Source organism: Oxyura jamaicensis, chromosome 5 (assembly GCF_011077185.1).
Source record: "Oxyura jamaicensis isolate SHBP4307 breed ruddy duck chromosome 5, BPBGC_Ojam_1.0, whole genome shotgun sequence".
NCBI lineage: Eukaryota > Metazoa > Chordata > Aves > Anseriformes > Anatidae > Oxyura > Oxyura jamaicensis.
The window spans coordinates 30,841,828-30,862,500 of record NC_048897.1 but is presented as its reverse complement, the minus strand read 5'-3'; the positions used below and the strand labels follow the sequence as shown (position 1 = coordinate 30,862,500).

The 20,673-nt window shown below is 39.1% G+C and overlaps 1 protein-coding gene across 10 annotated transcripts in view; it reads right to left on the bottom strand.

Moving 5' to 3' along the window:
- The window catches only part of PHF21A (PHD finger protein 21A), a 136,836-nt gene that overhangs the window by 98,433 nt on the left and 17,730 nt on the right, over positions 1 to 20,673 (bottom strand). For all 10 annotated transcript variants that reach the window (XM_035327344.1, XM_035327348.1, XM_035327340.1 and 7 more), the window contains exons 2-3: positions 6,029 to 6,069; positions 1,267 to 1,401 (exon numbers count right to left, since the gene is read on the bottom strand). In XM_035327344.1, coding sequence (XP_035183235.1) covers positions 1,267 to 1,320 — 54 coding nt within the window. In that variant the 5' untranslated portion in view covers positions 1,321 to 1,401; positions 6,029 to 6,069. The remainder of the gene's footprint in view (positions 1 to 1,266; positions 1,402 to 6,028; positions 6,070 to 20,673) is intronic.

Genomic DNA, 20,673 nt, shown 5'->3' with positions numbered 1-20,673 from the left:
GAAAACAACTTTCTGCAGTAATGGCTTGTCTAGTTTCATCCACTAAAACCAAATGTAATCACAGTTAAGTGCAGACCTAACTTTTGATGAGGGCTAGGCAGAGCAAAGGCAAGTGGGACAAAAAATACCTTTAGGATGTTAAAAAAAAAAAAAAAAAAGTCTTCAACATTACAAACCTTACAAACAGATATGAAAGCTTATTAAAAATTGTTTGGTTAGTTTATGAGTAAAGAGAAATATAGATAAACAAATGGTAAATGCTGTTATACGAATACAAGTATATCTAGTGTTCTGATCACCACATAGCAGATAACATTCAAGTACTTACTAACCTTACACATTTTAATGCCTGCAGTAATGCCATGTGTAATTTCTGAGTTTTATTACCCCAGTAACAAAGCTTCACTGAAGTTCTGAAGGCAAGGGCATTGGAATTTGAGGAGAGCAAAATACTTGTCTGTAGTTTTGGAAATTCAACCATAGCTTTTTATCACTTTTCTCCCCAGCTGAAAGTTGTATCTTTATTAAAGCAGATGAAATTTAATTTTACTAACCCACCCACTCACGTTCTTGCACTACGCTCATCATTGCAAAAACTACTGAACAAGTCATCTGATGACTTGTCTAAACAAGTGTTCTAGGTAACTTGGAAACATTTTACAAAATTTACAAAACCGATCAGCATAACTCATTGTAAATTTCTTTTATCCATTGTGCAACAGTTGTCAGTTTCAGGTGTCCAGAAGAAATACTTGAGAAATACTGGGAGAACTGTCTTTCCAAAAGGCTTCGCTGATAAATGTAACATTTTAGACAGCAGCTACTCTGTTTATGTCTATAACAATTTTGTCTCAACACTTGTTTGAATTAATACGTACATGTCCTCTTACCTTTGCTTGGAAGTTCCTCCAACATATTTTTCTCATTCCAACTTAATCCTGAAGTTGGCTTTAGAACATCATAAAACCTTTCCAGACACAAGTTACTGAACACAGAGTTTTCAGACTGTTTTTTATCACTTCTACAAAATATCCAAAAAAATCCCCACCCACAGCCTGATGTAGATTTTTTCGCATTTGCTAAAAACAACAGGTGGTAGGGTCAAAATACAGTGCGTATGAAATTCTAAAGCAATTCCAAGCTTGTAAGACAATTACTTCTATAGTTGTAATGGTATTACCCAATACCATCATTAGTTGTAATACTAACTGTAATAATAATGTTGCTATTAATTAAAAATATAAAGCAAGAAAGAATACAAATTACCTGGTGAACCTGAATTTCCACTTTCAGAGCCTCCTGTAGAGTCTGCAGCTCCATTCTCTACCTTCTCCACTTTCTCTAGATGTGTCTTTGCTAATTCCAGTGCCTTTAGTTTCTGGTTTCCTCTCCACAACAGCGCTATAGAAAAATAAATGTTTTGCTTTAGTTACTGAAAGACAAGTTAATTTGGAAAAAAAAAAAAAAAAGTATAACAGAGCAGGAATTCAGTGAACTATATTCAGCTGCAGCTTCCTGATCTTTCAATCACAAGAAATCTAAGGGCTGTACAGAATGCCTTCTTTGGGAGTAGTTTAGCCAGACTTGTTACTTCTCACATATCCCAAAGTTGACATGCTTGTCCTTTATCCTAGCTTGCAGGCAGCTATTTCCTACCAATATTCCATTGTAGTTGCATATTAAATTAGCAATTTGGCTGAGAATGTTTCTGAAAAATCTGCATAGACAAGAAAATATTCTTGAGACTAAAATTCTATAACCCTAATAGCAATACATTTTTAAACAGAATGCACTGCATTACCATACTTCCACGAGACTTTAGAGCTGTTCTTAGATGGGATGGTCTGCATGTAATTTCACAGAACAACATTAACATGCAATGCCTCAAGTTTGTGCTGAGTTAGTCATTTCATATTTTGAAGGAACAGAAGATAGTTATAAAGCACAAGATACTAAAAAGTACTAAGTTTAAAATCCTCTGCTATTTCTAGGTAGAATTCCAGTAGGTATGAGTTTACCATCTTCACTTGTACTTCAGACAAATGAATCCCCCTAACCTCTGACAAAGAAAAGCACCAACATCCCTATTTCTAAAAGCCTCGAAAGCTAGACAAGTGATTTTTGTTAATATGTTAAAACTATCCTGATTCTAAAACAGGATTAAGATTCCCTTCTGTATCCTGTATGTTCAAAACACAACACAACTTGTGCAAAAAATGGATGAAAATATATACAAATATCTATAAAGAGACGTATACAAATGCATAAGCATAGAATATCTCAGAAAACATTATATGCCATTCTTTCCATCCAGACATCACACATGAAATTGTTGAAGTAATTCCAATTGTGAGTGTTGAAGTGTTGAAGTAATTCCAATGAGTGTTGAAGTAATTCCAATTTTTTATCTTTTGAAAACTGTTCACAATTATTGCACAGGTATTGTCAACTAGGAGGCCTACATAATGGGACTTCATCGTTTTCAAAAGGCTAGTGACAGATTAGATTAGGCATGTAGACTGTAAAAAGAGAATAATTCATTTAAATTAGAGAATTTTATTTTAATATTGTCTAAATACACAGCATACTTGAGTGTTGGACAAGTCTGAATTCCTGAAAATAAAAAGTTGTGGTTTTTTTTGGTTCGTTTTTAAGTTAGCCTTGTTTCTCTCTCCAAACATCACATTACAAAAAGAGAAGACTATCAAGGGTTTTTGTAAAAGCATTGTATTTAAATTCATTCTTTTTCAGTGCTGTCTGCTGTTAGCTTAAAGTTACTTATTTAAATAACAAAGGCCTGATCAGATTTTCTAGTCAACACATAGAATGACCTTCTACAAGAGTCTCCCACACGTGACAGAAGAGCTAGAACAGCTGCCTTTGCAGCACCACTCTCCATAAAATAGTAATTTGTATCAAGGGATACATGGAAGTTACATATAGTTCCCTGTTCTATTACCACAAACCTTAATGAGAAAACAGAACCCTGGATTATTACTTGCACTCACAGACAAGAACAACTACAGCGTGCATTAAGTCCCTATCACTGCAGTTTCAAAAGAAAGCATGCTTCAGAAAACCACGTGGGAGAGTGACTAATGAAAACTGGATCCCACTGCAGAGGCAAAAAGTCTTTCATAAGCCCTGGAAATTCCATTTTGAGGTAAAGATACAGGCAGGCACAAACAAAGGTCTTCTCAGGGTGTCTTCCATGAATGAGATGGCACTCGCGATAAACAGCAACTATCATTCTATGGCTTCATGCTAACTTTAAAGAGCAAAACAGGCAAAAAAAAAAGTTGTCTCAACTGGGAATGCAAAAGGTATACATGATTTTAATACACCTGACTGTAAAGCCTAGTACAAGTTCACCTGAAAAATGATGTGACACTTCTGAGGAGAAAAAAAAAGACACCACACAAATGCAAAACTTAATTTGACAGGTAGATATTATAAATATAACAACATTGATGGTTCATAAAAAAAATCCAGCTTCATTTCATAGACATCTTGAGCAGACAGAAAGATTTTTCACACTAATTTTTAGAAGTTTAAGAAAAAAAATGATAGTGCTTTGTAGAAGCAAGCGGCTGTTCAGCCTAGCCATGTTTGCACAGTTGTAGCCAGGAACAAGGGTAATTTGCTGCTGTAGCGGGGAGCAAGCAAGCCAGAAAAAAAAAAAAAAATAAAAAATTCTAGTAAGACACCCATCATCCACTAGATCCACCTGACAACATTTGTTACAATTTCAGATTTTTCTTTTATTGTAATTTTAAAGCTAAGAGATTTTAAGACTCCATAACCACAAACATTTTTAAAATATATATGAATTAGAAATAGGTACAAAAAATCCCGTAGAATTAATTTCAATAAATAAGACTGAAGCCTCCAAGAAAAGATGAGAGAAAATAAGAGTTTGGTTTTTTTTATTAAAGTTTTCCCAACTCTTCACTCTCTTCCTCCTTTCCCTCCCTCCAGCATTCCCATTACAGCAGCTTGCTTTGCAGTGTTAGTTACTTCCAGCTGCCTTCTGCTGGCAGAGTTGCACTGAAGGACACGTTAAATACAGGAAACTACCTCTTCTCTTCAAAAACTAGGTGTCTTACATGTAAAGAAGAGAAACTAACACTGTTCCTTTAGCATAGGTCCCACAGTAAAGCACAAACTTTTCTCAGTCACCTTCTCTCCAGCTGCTGTAGTTGTCACTAGCAGCATCGCTGATCTCCTTCGCAAAAAAAAAAGACCAATATTGGTGATTACTGGAACCGCGTTAAGTTACAAACAAGATACCATATATCTGGCATGGCAGCCGAGCTGAGGCACACATCACCATCACTTTAATGATGAGGAAACAGGAAAAGGTCAATGAAGAATTTATCAGGAGGTTCTGAAGTGTCCTGAGCATCTAAATCATTACTGGGGGTTGGAGAACAATCTTTTTTAAATAAAACAATCATTTTAAAATTTGGTCATGTTGCCATTTTCTAAAAAATAAAATATATACAGTTGTTATTCAGCTGAAGCACTCTAGAACACACTTCTTCTGTAGCTTCCCTCCCCAAGCAGGAATAACTATCAAGTTATCCCTATCTGAAATTCCCCTGAAGTACCTTAAACACTTTGCCAATGTTAATTAAAAAAGTGATCATTCTTTACATCCAACAAGTCCTAGATTGCTTTCTTCTGCTTTATGTAGAACACGTCCAGAAATATGAGGGCAGCTGGTTAAATCTTGCTTGCATTTCCTTCAAAAGCAGGTACAGAACTTCATAAACAAGTTTTCACATGTTTAAGTGTAAAAATCCTCAATATCCTTGAGCTTTTTTTCCTTTCAGATTCAACTTCCAGGGGAGATTTAACAACTCAAGATCAGTGGCATTATAAACTCGCTACAATATCACATCCTAGGATGGATAAAATTATCCCTGGATTAATCATAAAATATATTGCATTTTCCACTTTATTCTTATGACAGAAGAATTATTATTTTAATTAAAAACCTTGTAGATGATTGAAATTGCATGGACGGGTTGGTCTGCAAACATTCTTCATCCCATTAGTTTTTAAAAGGAAAACATTAAAATGCCTCGTTCAATGCTAGAAACTGTAACTTCCAAAGGGAAAGCAGAGGACTGGGGAGTACTTGCATCTCTTGCACATACAGACGTACTTCCAAGCCACAGCCAGGAAGAACTCCAACAGCGAGATGTAAGTTTGCCATTCCTTGGATTAATTTCAAGTTTTGGAGGCAGCAGTCCTCCATTCAATTTCTTGCAGGCACACATTTGTCATAAACAATCCCTTATTTCTGATGTGATCACTTCAAGACTTAAAATTTCACATTCAGAAAAAGTACCACAATTCACCTCAGTTAAAGCAGCCCATACGTTACATGCTTACGAAAGCACTGAGACTGAACAAAACCTTAAACTCTACAAGAGTCATGTAAGTGCATTAGTACCTCTCTATTATTATCCCAATTAAAAAAAAAAAAAATACAATCCACTTCAGGAACTCTAAAACATCACAAAGCTATTTAAACCATGGCTATTTTGGAAAGTACACTAAAAACACAGCTTATGTAACTTATACACATACTCACACACACAAATACAAAAACAGAAGGTAGGACACACACAAAAGCCATGAATTACTTCTCTAATTACTTCATGGACAGACCCTAAATAACTTAGAATTTGAGACAGAAGTCTTTTTGCACCCAAAATCCCTTCACATAAATTTTTCATATTGTACAGAAAAACATAACATTATTATTTTTGAATAGATGAAGTTAAATGTCTCCTGTATTTACAGACCCTCAGGCCCAAATCTCAACCCTACAGTGAATTTATTTATAGGGCTGGGGCTTCCATCTGTAACATTTAGTTTTTAAGATTTAATTTCTGAATATAAGAACAGATAGGATTTCAGTTTCAGTAAACATCATTTTTTTTCCAGGAACGCATGCCAGCTCTTTGTATCATCTATTCTTAGGTAAACCATCCTAGCTCAGGGAAGGAGCACTTACCAGTTTTGAGGAAGTTATTCCCTTCAGCTCTCTACCCCCTCCTGCAAAAGAGAAAAAAAATAAAAATTGTAACAAACAGCTTAACTATAATTTGAAACAGATAAAGAAATTTCAAATATTTGGGAAGATTTGGGTCTTGTTGTTTGTTTTTACTGATGTAGAAGTTAGCTAAAAAATACCACTTTGAAAGAAAATTTATTTGACATGGGAAGGGAAAGACAAGGGGACCTACAGTTCTAATGTGGATTAAAATACAAATTATTACAGTCACTAGGGAAATAATACATGTACAAGCTTTCCCAGCTCTGCCAAGGCCTGTGTCCCCCCCCTCCCCTTCTCCATCACTTTAATAAGATCCAAGTCACAAGCCTGTCAGATGCCACAACTCACTACGACGAGGTTGCCCACCCCGGATGTTTTGGCACCTCCTCTGCCAGAGGTTAGAGCAGCACAACAAAGGTGGTGAAGCAGGTGGCGTGTCAGCACAGTCACCACAGCTCAGATCCCCGAGCACTAACGTAAACCGAAATCAATGGCTAATAGGCTAGGTCATGAACCGCGTAGGCTGAGAAGGCACAGTGCCCGTGTCATGGAGGAGAAAACAGTGAGCAGCACAGAAAGGTGGTACTTCTTAAGTCATCCGCATATGAATCATAAAAACTTGTGAGTCAGAGTCCTCAAAAGATAGCTAAAATACAAACGATACCTCATTTGTTCAATTACTTTGCCTGACGCTAAAAAAAAACTCCACAACACTCCAATTTTCTAGTAAAATACTAGAATATTAGTCTATTTTAAGCTTGGATCCACAGCCAACAAGATCGTTGCAGAAACGTTTCTATCCACACACAAGTCACTGCAGAGCTGAAGTTTAAGCCCCAGCCTCAAAAATAGGTGCAGCCCTAGCAGAAGTGTTCGAGGCCAGGCTGGATGGGGCTTTGAGCAGCCTGGTCTGCTGGGAGGTGTCCCTGCCCATGGCAGGGGGGTTGGAATTGGGTCATCTTTGAGGTCCCTTCCAACCCAAACCATTTGGTGATTCTGTGATCTCTCACCCTGCAGAGGCCAGCGCCAATGGAGGAGCAGGCGCACACCAGGCAGCAGCAGTAGCGTGCTGATGAGCACCAAGACGAGAACAGAAAATGGGAAGCCTACAGCTGGCTGTGACTGGGATTGTCCTCTCCTAGATCCTGAATCCCATGTTCATTGTGCATTCTGAACAACAAGATTTAACAACTTATCTTCTGTAACCTTCATTTTAACACAGTTTCAGATCAGTATAAACAACATCCAGCGCGGTAGGATATGGACAGGGGAGGATGGCTTGTTTGGAAACTGCATTCAAATTAAGTGTGTTTGTTCTGGATGCTACAGAACTTGCGACATCCTCACTATTGATAGTTCCTGAGGAGACAGCCTTAATTCTCAAACTCCAGTTGCTTCCTCTCCAACTGAAAACTTCACTTGTCACCGCCACCTCCTACCATCTATCAGTGATTTTATTGGTCCCAAAAAATCTATAGAGGAAGCTCTCTAATTACAGAAGCACTAACCGTGCCTCTTCAACGAGCAACTGCAACAACTGCATCTCCCTGCTATTAAAAAAATCTCACTGCTGTAGGTGACTGACTCTGGAAAGCTAAACAAAACAGTCGCACTAACACATCTGCAAATACAGTCCTAGAACAATTGTTATTTAAAAATATAAAAACATCTATTTGCTTGTAGCATGAGTACATACAATCTGAAATCTGCCACTTGAAAATAACAGCACAATTAACTCTTCCTTCCCTTTGTTTCCCTCCCCTATGTAGAGACCCCTATCAACAGAGGGGCCCTACCTTTCTCCAGGCTGGATCCCTCTCCCCTCAGCTAACACCAAGAACAGAGTAACCGACCTCCAAGCTGCCTGCAGCCGCTCTGAAGGGCTGCAACCCCAGGCTGGGAACCCAGGGACTCCTGAGGACAGAGTCGGGAGCACCAGGAGTCTAATCGTGACTCTCCGAGTGATTTGCTGTGTTGCCTTGGAGAAGTCACTTAAAGAGGACCTAGACCGGGAATGGAAATACGTCTGCATCCTCTTCTGTATATGACTTACTACAGGTTTTCTTCTTAAGTGTTGAAAGCAGGTCAATGTTCAAAAGTCAAACCTTTAACAATACAAAACACTTTAGTTCTGCCCTCATGCTACCATAGTATTTTTCCTGGCATCTCTGCCTCATTTAGCAGAGAGGATAAGCATAAAAAATAAAGCATCAGAGTAATTTCTTCTCATTCTGAGTTTTCAGTTTGCATGCTTTTTATTTATTTCAACATTTAAGCTCTACAGCAAATAAAGAGTTGGTTTCCTCATAAGCAGCGCACTAATGAGAGCTGTAGAAAAACTTATGCCTGATACAAGCAAGTTTTCTTAAATAGGGGATTGAGACAGAGAAATGAAGAGCAAACATCCCAGTCTGGTAATTCCAAGCATCTTGAATGGACTTACATTTGCCATCACTCTTAATATTTTTATAGCATTCTACGCGTAGTCCCTACAATAACCTGCCAAGTGGTTAAGTCCCTACCACTTTCTATGCAGAGGACTAGCTGGCCTACGTGATTCTGATTAATTTTTTGCTCTGTGTTTCTTTGTACCACAGAATCATGAAAAGGATCAGAAGGTATGTATGCAGCAGTTCTCTTAAGAGATGTCCAAAAGATCCACAGCTATGGTGCTCATGAAAGGGGAAAGGCAGACACTTATTTCTCAGGCCACTGTAATAGTCCTGTAAAGGGCAGCTGAGAGAATGCCAAACTGACTCCTGCATTTCCCACCCCTAGTAAGAGAGTGTCAGTGGAGCCTGCTAATTAAGAAGTGTGTTATATTGATAGGATACAGTCACCTCCATATTCAGGTACCTTTTTGATGACCTGCATCGTCGGTGAATATAGACAGGAAAGCCTGAACTCAATATTGCTGATGGTCATTGCATGAACAGATTCAGGCGACAAGGCAAAGTTTCTATGGCTAAATGACTTTCATGAGGCAATAGAGAACCTGAAATCAGGATGCCCCTCCTGTTTCCAAACCAGACACAGATTAAGTAGCAATATCAGAGGTGTCAGGTGTTGCTTGCACAAACATTCTTACTAGCAGTCACTGCTGAGAAATGAAGGAACTGTCAGTCTACTTCCTTTCACTGACAGCTTATTTGAAGAACAGAATTTAACCGTACTTCATAAAGCCATAATGAATTAGTGGAGCATGACAATTCAAAATCCCAAATTGAAAACTTGCCAGACAACAGTTTACAACCAACTAAATCTGCAGCTTGGTTCTCAACAACTCTCTGTATTCATGGCTACTGGAAGGCAACCCAAAATAGTATTAATGGAAGAGGCACCAGATAAAATCTGCTTCTCCAGATGAAATCACATCTCTTGTTCACAGCAAGAGAAGATACACAAACTCACCTCACCTCTTACTCTCACTATAAAAAAAAAAAAAAAAAAACACACCAGAGTTAAAATTAAAATACTCCAGGGAGTTAAAATTAAACAGCTCACAATCACTCCTATTAACTTTTTTTAAACTGTTACTTTAATTAAATTGCATCTAACTGGTTTTAATGTCTTAATAAGAAGTAACAAGTCACTTTTTTAAACACATCAACTGGATTCTCAAGGCTTGATTGCATATGGCCCTCAGCAACCTCATCTGAAGCTGGCCCTGCTCTGAGCAACAGGGTAGAGCCAGATGATTTCAAAGGTCCCTTGCAACCTGAATTATTCTGCGAGTCTGTAGTCTAACATTAAGAGATGTATTAGTTTTTCAGCTCCTTTTCCTATGCAATAGGTTTTTGTTTTGTTGTGTGTGTTTTTTGTTTTTTTTTTTACACTCTTGGTATGATTACCGGAAAATGCCTCACTTGTATCCAAACAAACTTTATACATATACATACACACACTTGAAGTAATTAAAAATAAAACAGAGGACCTTAACCTTTTCAACATTTCTAGACAGCATATGTAAGGGAAAAAATACTCCACTGCTACCAAAACAATCATATTCTGCAGATCAACTTTAAACTGTTTGAAGTCTGTAAATAAGGAGAAAAGTTAGAACACACAACTCCTATGTCTAAGGCTTGATAGCCCCTGAGGACATCAGAAGAATTACATGTGGTGGTTAAACAGCCTAGTGTATAGTATCTGACAATTTAAGACTCTTTAAGACTACAAAAATGCTAAGTGTCTGTATGTTAAAATGTTTGGGTACATCAGGCAGATGCTTATTGTGACCTTAAAGTTATACAATAAAAATTATGTTATCATAACCAGAGACTCATTTGGGAAAAAAATGTGAGAAAACCAGTCATGTTTAGCCATTTCTGGCAAGCATTTTTCCTAACTCTGAAAACTACCACAAGTTCCTGTTACACCATGCAACTTTAATCATGAACTTTATACACACATATCACACTATAATATTTAAATTATTTTTTCTTTATCAATAGGACCTCTGATTCGTTCACTGCACAGGATGAACTCAGACAAAAAGGACTAATTATTGTGCAGAGGAGGTTTTAAGCTTGCCATTCTCACACAATTTAGAGCACAGCTTTACAATATTAAGGTTGAAGAAGAGAAAATCATAAAAGTTTGAAAATAAATCATAGAAGTTTCTTACTGTGACTTTCAAGTCACAAAAGAGAAAGTCATACTTGTTAACGGGATTTCCACAGCCTCCAGAAAAGATAGGCCAAGCAGCGCCCAGAAAGGGCTCTTTTAGATTACATTTCTCTGGAGCTCACGCTGCAAGGGGCACGTTAACACTACGGGCACTACCACTTGGGTGAACAAGAGGCCTGATGCCCGGTAGCACGAGCTGTCCCACCAGGCTGTCAGGCCAGGGCTATGAGAGCTCCCGTCAGCCACGGCCCAGGCATCCAGCAAGGGACCGAGATGGCCAGGAACATGCTGAGGGTACGGGCCAGGCCTCAGGCCTGCTCGCCCACGCAATCCCCCTGGATCCCTGCTCGCTGCCCATCTCCTCACAGTTCTCCTGGTGGATAGCTCCCACCACAGCGGTCACGGAGCTTTGGCTTTCTACTGATACAGACATTAACCCACAAGGTTCAACCTACAAGCTCCAATCCTACCTCAGAGCCCTCTGACCATTAGCCACAGAACAGACACAACTCGGACAGACACCAAAAGCCTGTTTCATTTGGGGTCAGACTGATTCACCTTCTCTAAAATAGTTTAGGAAACTATCACACTTACTTTAAGTGGAAGCACGTGACACCATCACCTGTCTTTATAGTAAATACAGTGCTTGTTCTGTGCAGAGAGAGAGCTAAAAGACTCACTACAGCTAAGAAGGCCATCCTGTTGTAAAGACAAAACCACTTCGCAACCTTACTTTAAGATTACCAAGTAAAGCTCGGCATGGCAGTCAAACACACTTAAACAGATGAAGATTACCCTCTGGGTCCTGCTCTCCTCTGACGACAGCTCAGAGGCTCACTAGTAACCCTGAATTCAGCCTTTCCTGGCAGCTAGGGGTGGGGTGGGGTTGGCGATGAAGCCACCCACTGTAGGAAAATTAACCACCACGTTGGCCTGGTGGAAAATCAGCTCATGGATGTTTTTAAAAACATCGGGCCTGTCTCTCTTACCTGAGCAGATTTATAAGACACCTGGCTTTGCACGTTTTACCTACACATAAATACACACTGCTCTTCTTCAACTGCTCACTGTGCATTTCTCAAATCAGAGAAGCATATCCTAAAGCCACTTACACTTGAAAGGGAAAAAAAGTTAGCATATGTTAATTCACTAAGGATTAAGCATTTAATCCACCTTTAAAAACAAAATACTCATCCTCCCACTTTCTCACACATCTACCTTTGTCCCTGATAGAGGAAAAGGCTAAGATGCCATAATTTAAAATAAAAAAATATCATTTATTTCCTTCCATATGATAAACAAGGTATTCACAGTAACTTTTATTACAAAGTAAACTAGAAAATTATAGAAAGTCTGCCTGACCTGAGACTGTTGGCAAGCTTGGCAGAAGTTCCTTCTTACTAGGTACTGAGGACTCCATGTATTTCCCATATATTTCCCATATAACCCTTTCTAACATTCATAAAATTATCACCACTACAATTCTGGGTTTTGTGCCCAGAACCCCACAGGGGGATGTTTTACAGCATTGTTGTATTCAAAAGCTATTGTAGTGCAGACAGAGAAATACTAACATCAAGCCTCACTCTGCTCAGTGAATTACCATTCACCAGTTTTAGATAAACACAAAGCCACCTTCTACGCAGCATGCCTAAATTCCTGCTCACGTGAAAGGTGGGATGATCTGAACTTGCACATTGGTAAGCCTTGTTGTGCTGTTTGTCCCTTCATACACCACAAGGAAACACTGGTCCTAATGAAAACTAAGTTTATGCTTTGTTAGCAGTGCAACAGTAAAGTTTTCATATTTGAAGCTGGTAGGTTGGGATTTTTTTAAAAAAAAATTAAAAGACTTACATGGTGCTAAACTATACAGCTGTAGAAGGTTGAGGCTGATGTTGGTCTAAAAATTTTTGCTGCATTCTACAGTGTTCCATAAAGTTGGTGGAAACAGGTTTGTTTGTTTTAAAATTCATCAATTAAACTCTGCTTTTACACTTAAAACAAGTTAACAGACTTTTCTGAATTCTTAGAATTGTTTTTATATTTATTTTTGTAACAGCTACAAAGTATCCATAAACCTGGAGGGGAAAAAGATGGAAGGTAAACAGAAAACAGACAGAGTTGTCCTCCTAGCTGTACAAGCCCATTGTTTTGTTTCAACATTCAAAAACAATTCAAAAGGGAAGTTGTTCAGAGTCTGTTTGCCTGAGATTTGTTTTGTTTTTAAATTACATGCCTAGAAAAATCATTTCATTAACATCTACTGTTCTTACGGTGTGTTGTAAATTTCTGATTCACATGGTTGAGAAGTTTCTGCCTTGCTTTTATACTTCAGCGACAGAGGACTATTTTGGGAAAAGGAGATGTGGGAGGAGTTGCAAAGTGAAGAAAACACTATTTTCTAGAAAGAACAGTGTTTGAAACAGGTTAAAGAAATAGGAAACCCTAGTGATTGCTTTAAAAACAGAAGGCGCAAAGAAAATAAGAATTTAAAAAACTCTACTCCAGTATTTAAAATATTATTTTATTTTTTTCCAATTCCATTAAGAGTGGAGGGATCTCCAAATTCATGTTTTATTCATTTAAGTATGAGGAAAAATTTCAGACTGAGTGCCCAACTTTTTCCTTTTCTCGCAACCCACTGCATCTTAGAGAGAGCTGGCTTGTGGGAATGACACATTAGTGAGGCAGAAGTGTCTTAAGAGTTGCGGGAAGAGGTCCAGAGCACAGAAGGAGATGATCCAGGTAGTGCTGCAGGACTGCGGACAGGAAATGCAAAGCTAGAGGCATCCTCAACTGCTGCTGCGAATGCTGTAGCACTACTGAGGGGACAGCTTCGTGGATGTGCAGACCCTCTAGCCTGTACAAACTAGTCTTTGAATTTTGTTTATTTGTCGGATGCTCAGAGGAAAAAAAAAAAAAAAAAAATGACAAAAAAAAACAACCAATGTCTCAACCACAAAACAGTGGCATTCAAGGACAGCTACGGCCTTCCATTTCCACAGCAGAAAGAAGTGCTATGAACTCAATCTGCCAGCAGGGGGAAATGCCAAACAAGTGAAAAAAAAAAAAAATACAAAAAAAAAAGTTGAAAGCAGAATAATAAATACGAAGAATAAAAAGCAAAAGCTAAATAATCCTCTCCCGAAACTACCCCCTTCACCCATCACACACACCCTCAGTAGATAAGGTAGGGAAAAGTTCTGCTCGGCTGTCCAGCCTTTGGAGAAGAAATAGTAAAAGTGCCCGTCCAAAACAATCACTGAAGAACAGCACTAGCAAGCAAAAACAAACTTTCAGTTTCAGTGTTAGCCCAGAGTGACTGCAAATCAACTAACATTTTCTTAAATCTAGCATATGATAAAGAGTGAAGTTTTAGGATTACACAACTTCGAGAACCGAGGTGAAAGAAAATGAAGTTTTAAAGAACTATCCAACATGAATGTTGGAATTAATTTATTTAAAGTGAATACACATTTTATAGAAAAATCATTCTGCTTTAGAGAATACTTACTACATTTATATGGAATCCCAAGAGTCTGGGCTTTTTTTTTTTTTCCCCTGAAGAGATTTCAGAACAGCAGGGGTCCCATTAGACACCCTGTTTTTCTTCTACCTTATGAATATTATCTGTACACCATTTCCATGGTTACAAAGTATAGTGAAACTACTTCAAGGGGATATCTGTTAAGGGAATAAATGTATATTAAACATATTTTGCCAAACAGCAACTTGCACGCAACAGACAGGAAACAGACAATTACACGCGGCATTTTAAAATTAAGAAACGGCAAACTGAAATAGGAAAGTGCGTTGAACAAAGAAGTTTAACATGCATTTACAGTGAAGGAAAAAGAGACAAGCCCTGCTATCACAAGGATTTTTAGTTTAAAGCATCACAGGGTAAGAATCATAAGGAGCAACGGGAAGATTTTCAGCGGCAGATTTATGGAGATTAGCTACACGACTTTCTACTGATGTTACCTTCCCGCAAACATCAGACATAAGCTAGGTACACAAGTAATAAGAAGCAGACATTCAAAATTCAGATGCATTGTGATTAGCGATTATACGGCAGGGCACCTCACAGCAACAGATTATCTCTTATACTTCCATATTTATAGAACTGTTTCAGAATCAGATACTGCACTTTCAGTAAAGCTCCTCTCAGCGTGCCCCTGCAGCCTGCCGACTGATTCTTCAAGCATGCACGATGATTAAACCTCTTGATGTACTGTTAGTCTAAGTAAATCCCAGTTCTGCTTAGAGTGTATAGGCCTTCCTTCAGTTTCACCACTTTGGGTGAAGCTATCCTGCAGCTGACCACCCCTACACACAGCTAACCTGGTCTTGTCCCCCTTAGTTTCATTCTGCTCCGGGGGCATCATCACGCTCCAGAGGAAGCGAAACGAGTCATGGAGGGGCCCGGGGAGCACCAGCACAGACTGAAGCAGCAGCACTGGGATGGGGGCAGAAGTGAGACCGCCCTCCTTCCTTCAGCAGTCACGAGTCCCATAGCGCATATACTGAGTAAGAGACTGCGCTTTGCTGCTTTTCCTTTTATTTTAGACTACAGCAGTCCTCGAGGAGTCATCTTTCACTTTCCCCACCTCGTCAGAAGTTTGGCTGGCAAATTACGTTTGTGATGATCCAGTCACACAGCCATGTCCTCACTGAGCGTGGATGACCTACAGGAGGACTGGAGAAAGAGAGGCACCTGAGCTCTCCAGGCATCTGAATTGCACGCATTCTGCTTGTTAGCGCATACAGAATAAGAATTGCCCTCATTTTCTGCTTAGCATCATTAGAGCACAGAAGATAACAATTCTTTAGTTGTTTATTGTATTTTCTAGTAAAAGATTGTGTAAAAGGTCAAGGAGAAAAATCATTTTAGACATACTTTACATGCAACCTGTAAATTTTTTGCCGTGGGTCAACTTTCATGTCAATGTACTGGAACATGTGCGTGTCCAGACCTCCTGTCTGGCACAGTTCTTGCAATAAGCTGACCAACTTAATTCTTCATGTCAGTACTTGTATTGAAAATAAACCATTTCATATATATATAGTACAGCTGCACAAACTTGAAATTTAGCTGCTAATGTACGTTCTCATGTTCTATATTTAATGATACTGTAAAGTAGTTAAAAGAATACAAGAGCTCATTTTATCTTTTGCAGATCTTTTGTTTTAACAGGAAGCCAGACAGCTCAAAATGAGAAGCCATACGTAAAGTCTTACCTTTATGCTACAGATCACTCTGGCTCTAATATGTCACAGGGTTCTGAATAATTGTCAGAAGACAATATAAAAATGATTTGTTAGTGAACAGATAGATGTTCACATGACAAAAGTATCAAAAAAGCAATTTTTTGTTCCTTGTTCTAAAAATCTGAAGGCAGATCAAGATAAAAATGGTAATGCTCTCACCTTCTAGAACTGTTTTTTTTTAAAAAAAAAACAAAGAATATTGCAAATCTAATTTCACACAGTTCATGCTATGAATCTGAGACTTCTGTTGATATTGTTGGGTGCTCTGAACCCTGTAAAAGGCAGCTAGGACTCCCTGCTGTTATCAGGAAGTTTTATTTTCTCTACTCTTGAATAAATACAACACCTGTTCTAAGCACACCCTGCTAATATTTACTAAAAACATTCTCATTCTACATTTGAATTTGACACGCTTTTTAACTCAGGGTCTTGTTTTATTTCACCAGCCATTACTTCATATGCTATCGTTTTGATATTCCAGATCACAAAGATCCACTTAAAAAAAAGACTACCTTAAGACACTCCAACAATAAATGCAGCATGCTCTGTGTACAGATTAAATAACCTAAATGCTTTTTATTTTCCTTATTACAAGTTCCTAGGTTTGTGTACTGATAAATTATTATGGAGCACTTAAAAGACATCAACTTTTAGAAAACGAGGAACAGCATGTTTTACAAGTCTAAATAAGACAACAGTAAACAGAAGCAGGCAAAACACACTCGTTTCCAACTCTGGCCTGAACAGAATACTGAAAGCTCCTTTCTCTCCCCCTCCATCCCAAAATAAAAGCGCGAGTGAGAAGGGATTTTATTACATTCTTAGAACTGTTAGAAGCAAAGTCACATCCAGCCACTTGCATTTAGCATGCAGGCTGTACACACTCCCGAGCACGTCACGGGGAGAAAACATGCTCGCTGAGCTCCCTGCCTTCCCGAGGCCTCCAACGCAACTGTCACTAGGCCTAAATCAGGTAGGCTCCGCGGTCGGCGCTGCTGCAGATGAGCCCGAGTCCACCCCTTCTCCCCATCTCCCTACCGGATCGTTCCAGCATCAGCTTTTTGTGCTCTGCTTCCTTTAGCTACGGTATCTGTAATAAAAATTAAACATAAATGCATAGAAAAAAAAAAGGAATGACAATTTACTGTGCAAGGTTTGGCCCTGTTTTTTCCTCTTTACTACAGCAGCTATCCTGCAGCTTCCGAGACATCGATGGCTGCTGTTTGATCTCTGAATGCAACAGGACTTCGTCTGCCAGGCTGCATTACTGTTTTCGTAGCATCCCTCTGGGGGGGGGGGGGGGGGGGGGTGGAATCCCCTCTCCTAGCTTCCTTCCTGCTGGGCTCTGAACATCCAGATTTCCCCACTCTCTCCGAAGACGCAACGCAGGCCCAGCACTGGTTCAACATCCACACACTGTCTCTCCTCCAACACCAATTCCTTACTCTCCTGTTTATTTTCCTACAAAGCTATTAAAGGAAAAGTGCAATTAAGTGGTGGCCCAAGTACCTCAAGTGTTCTCTTATAGAGAACTCTATTTCTTGGTCAGGTTAATCCCATTCTGACAACTACTTTAGCCTTTTACTTTCTCTAATTCATAATTTTTCTTCTCTTCGGATTCCTAATCTATCTTTAACTTTGCAAAACTCAGGTTGAGGGGGAAAGTTGTGTCTCTATATTGTGTGAGCTTTCTCATCCAGGCAAGATGGAACAACCTGGAGATAAAGAGACACATTTTTCCTAATAGCTTTACCCTGAACATTTTGGGCAAAGTACTTGATTCAACAGAGTCTCATGAGACTCACACAAAACTACTAGGGAAACACAGCAGCTTAAGCTTGGGTATAGAAAAAGTCTCTAAATTCATCTTTGCCAGGCCAGTCAAAAACAGGTGACATTCTAGAGGTCAGACAGATATGGGTATACTGCATTAAAGAAAATGATCAAAAAAAAACTTAATACCTAAAGAACACTAAGATACAAAATCGTTTCACTGCATTTTTTTTTCTTAAAAAGAAGCAAAAACATACCAACAAAAAGCATACACAAAAACCCAGAACCACACAGTCCGCAGGAAAAAAAAAAAAGGAAACAGCAAAAATCAAAGATTTCCCAGACAGTCCTGAGTACATGCAACTCTTCAAATAATTACATATTGAACACAACAGTGATTTACTAGCTCATTGCAAGCAAAACCCTGACACACTTGATACATAAAACATTTATAACAGAGTCCTGTAGAACTCACAATTAGACAACAAGCAACACAAAACAGACAGCAAACTGAGAACAAGTTCATGTATGCGCCTTGGGGAAAACTGTTCTCTCTTGCCCCTTAGAGATATGTCTTCTGATCTCCAAATGTGAGCAGCTGTTTCCCACCCCCAGTGTGCACAATATACCTGAACTACATTGCAAGGTTTACTTCTGTCCCCAGTCTTCCAAGAAACGCCTGCCCTAGAAGGAAGGCAAGCAGGAAGGCATCGCTCTCCACACCCTTTTCAGCCCCTTCTGCTGCAAGGAAACATATATCCTTGTACCAAGCAGGAGGTATTTAAGTTCCCAAAACAAACATGGCATTTTTAAGAATTCTAAAACAAGAGGCAATTAATGTCTCGGAAGTCGCTCCTAGTGAATAATAGTCCCTGTTGTCATTTTAACCTGTGCTAAACGGCGTATTTTCAAATCATCTATTGGAGAAACATTAAGAATTACAATTATTTCAGCCCCTTCTATTTTCTCAAGTTGCATTAACAAGCACATAATATCTGGCGCTGGTTCTGTGGGGGAAGTGGCTTGTATATCATCCTTTCATATGCACTATGGGCTCCAGCCTTGGGAGAATGCTAAGTACCACCTTTTTTTTTTTTTTTTCCCTTCTTCTCCCCTTAAAGAGCCTAGGATTTTTTTTTTTTTTTAGTGAGCAGACAAAAGGACCCTCGATCAGCAGTAGCATGTGAGGCTGGTTTCTGAACTGGTTCATTAGAACAGCCTCTGTCAAGACGCTCAAAGCGCTTCACCCTCCAAACACACAGGTGATAATAATACCTGGGTTATAACACTGCAAGGATTCATTCCTGGTTTTGTATGTTTCTAGAAACACCTGAATAAAGTTCACTATCACACCAAGTAACAATTTGTCCATGCAGAGACAGAAGCCAAGCAAGCGTCAGCTGCTTACATTACACGTGCTACAAACCAAAAAACATTATTCAGACTTCCCATTCATAAGCATCTAAAATCATCAGTTCAGCTATCTCAGAACACGCACTGAAGTTCTTACACAAGTAGCCAAGATAACAGTAATTTTTATGAATTAAACTTTCTGCAGTTGTTAGCTTCCTGCTACAGTCACACAGCACATACACTACAGACTGTTCAAATTCCACAGACTAATGCTAACCTACCATTTTTTTCCACAACTTGCCAAGCATTGCAAGTATGCACCCACACAAGAGCACAAACTGCTATGAGCCTCTGAATATAATAGTGTAAAATTATCACTCAAATTACCAAATGCACAAATAGCAAGGCAGTTGAAAGGGGGTCGATTCCCCCAACAATAAGCTAAACCACCTAGATACCTAAACGCTTGCACAATGCTGTAAGACTCTGTTTCAGCTTTGCTCAGCGTGTACACAGGATGCAATTCTCCTTCAGCAGGTGAAGTGTTACAGTGTGGAGGTCGCATCTGCACGTTCATGCACGAAGCATTAGTTTAGCCTGGAGGGCAAGAAGAAGTCTTCTGGACACAAGTGCCTGTCGCAGCCCTTCTTCCTACTCCTCAGATACGGAAAGAACACAGGTATTACTGTCAGTACAGTTATTTTGTCCCCTGCCCATTCTTGCAGCAGTAAGGGAAAGGTGAATTCACGTGTAGAAATAAAAATCAAGAGTTACCTTCCAGCAATATTTCTTCTCTGAAAAGTCTCTATTCCCAGTTTCATAAAAATTTGACTAGTTATTATAAAATCTCACCCCAAATCAAACTGAAGTGTTCTACTTAAACAAGGGTTAAATCTATGAGAGTTAGCACCTGCCCTTCACCTGACAAACTGCTTTAAATCCAACGATAATATCCCTAACCAAGAGCAATGCTGGGCAAGTGAGAAGTTTTGGCTAGAGAAGCAGAGTTTCAGATAAAAGCTATGAAAGTCCGACTTAGACAACAAAAGGAGAAATAAGCAGTGGATTTCTGATGGTTATTCAGAAGAAATAACCTTATGGCTGATCATAACTAAAACATGACAGACTTGGTTAAAAAGACAAGGCAACAACTTCCACAAAGAGGAAAAGTGAAAGAGAGGGGCAAGGATGCCACTACCCACCAGAGGTGATGTAATTCACAAAGCTAAGCTTACAAAGCAGTGACCATCAAACTATCATGCAAAAAAAAAAAAAAAAAAAAAAATCCCAACTCTGAAGAATGCTCTCTTAAGCCTTCATCAGAGGATACAGCAGATTGCAGCCTTAATGGTACAAAGCTCTTGGACATTCAACCTCGAAGCAAGAGAAAACGGGCACTGGAATACAGACACCTGCAGCAGGGAGAGGTTCACACATCATGTTGCATCAAGGTGAACCTATTTGTGCACTTCACAGTACCCTCGAGCAAAATCCTCGATAGCACCTTCCCCTTCTCAAGAATATATTAAAAGACAAAGAAAATGCTAAACAGTCATAGAGTGGGGAAGTTATCA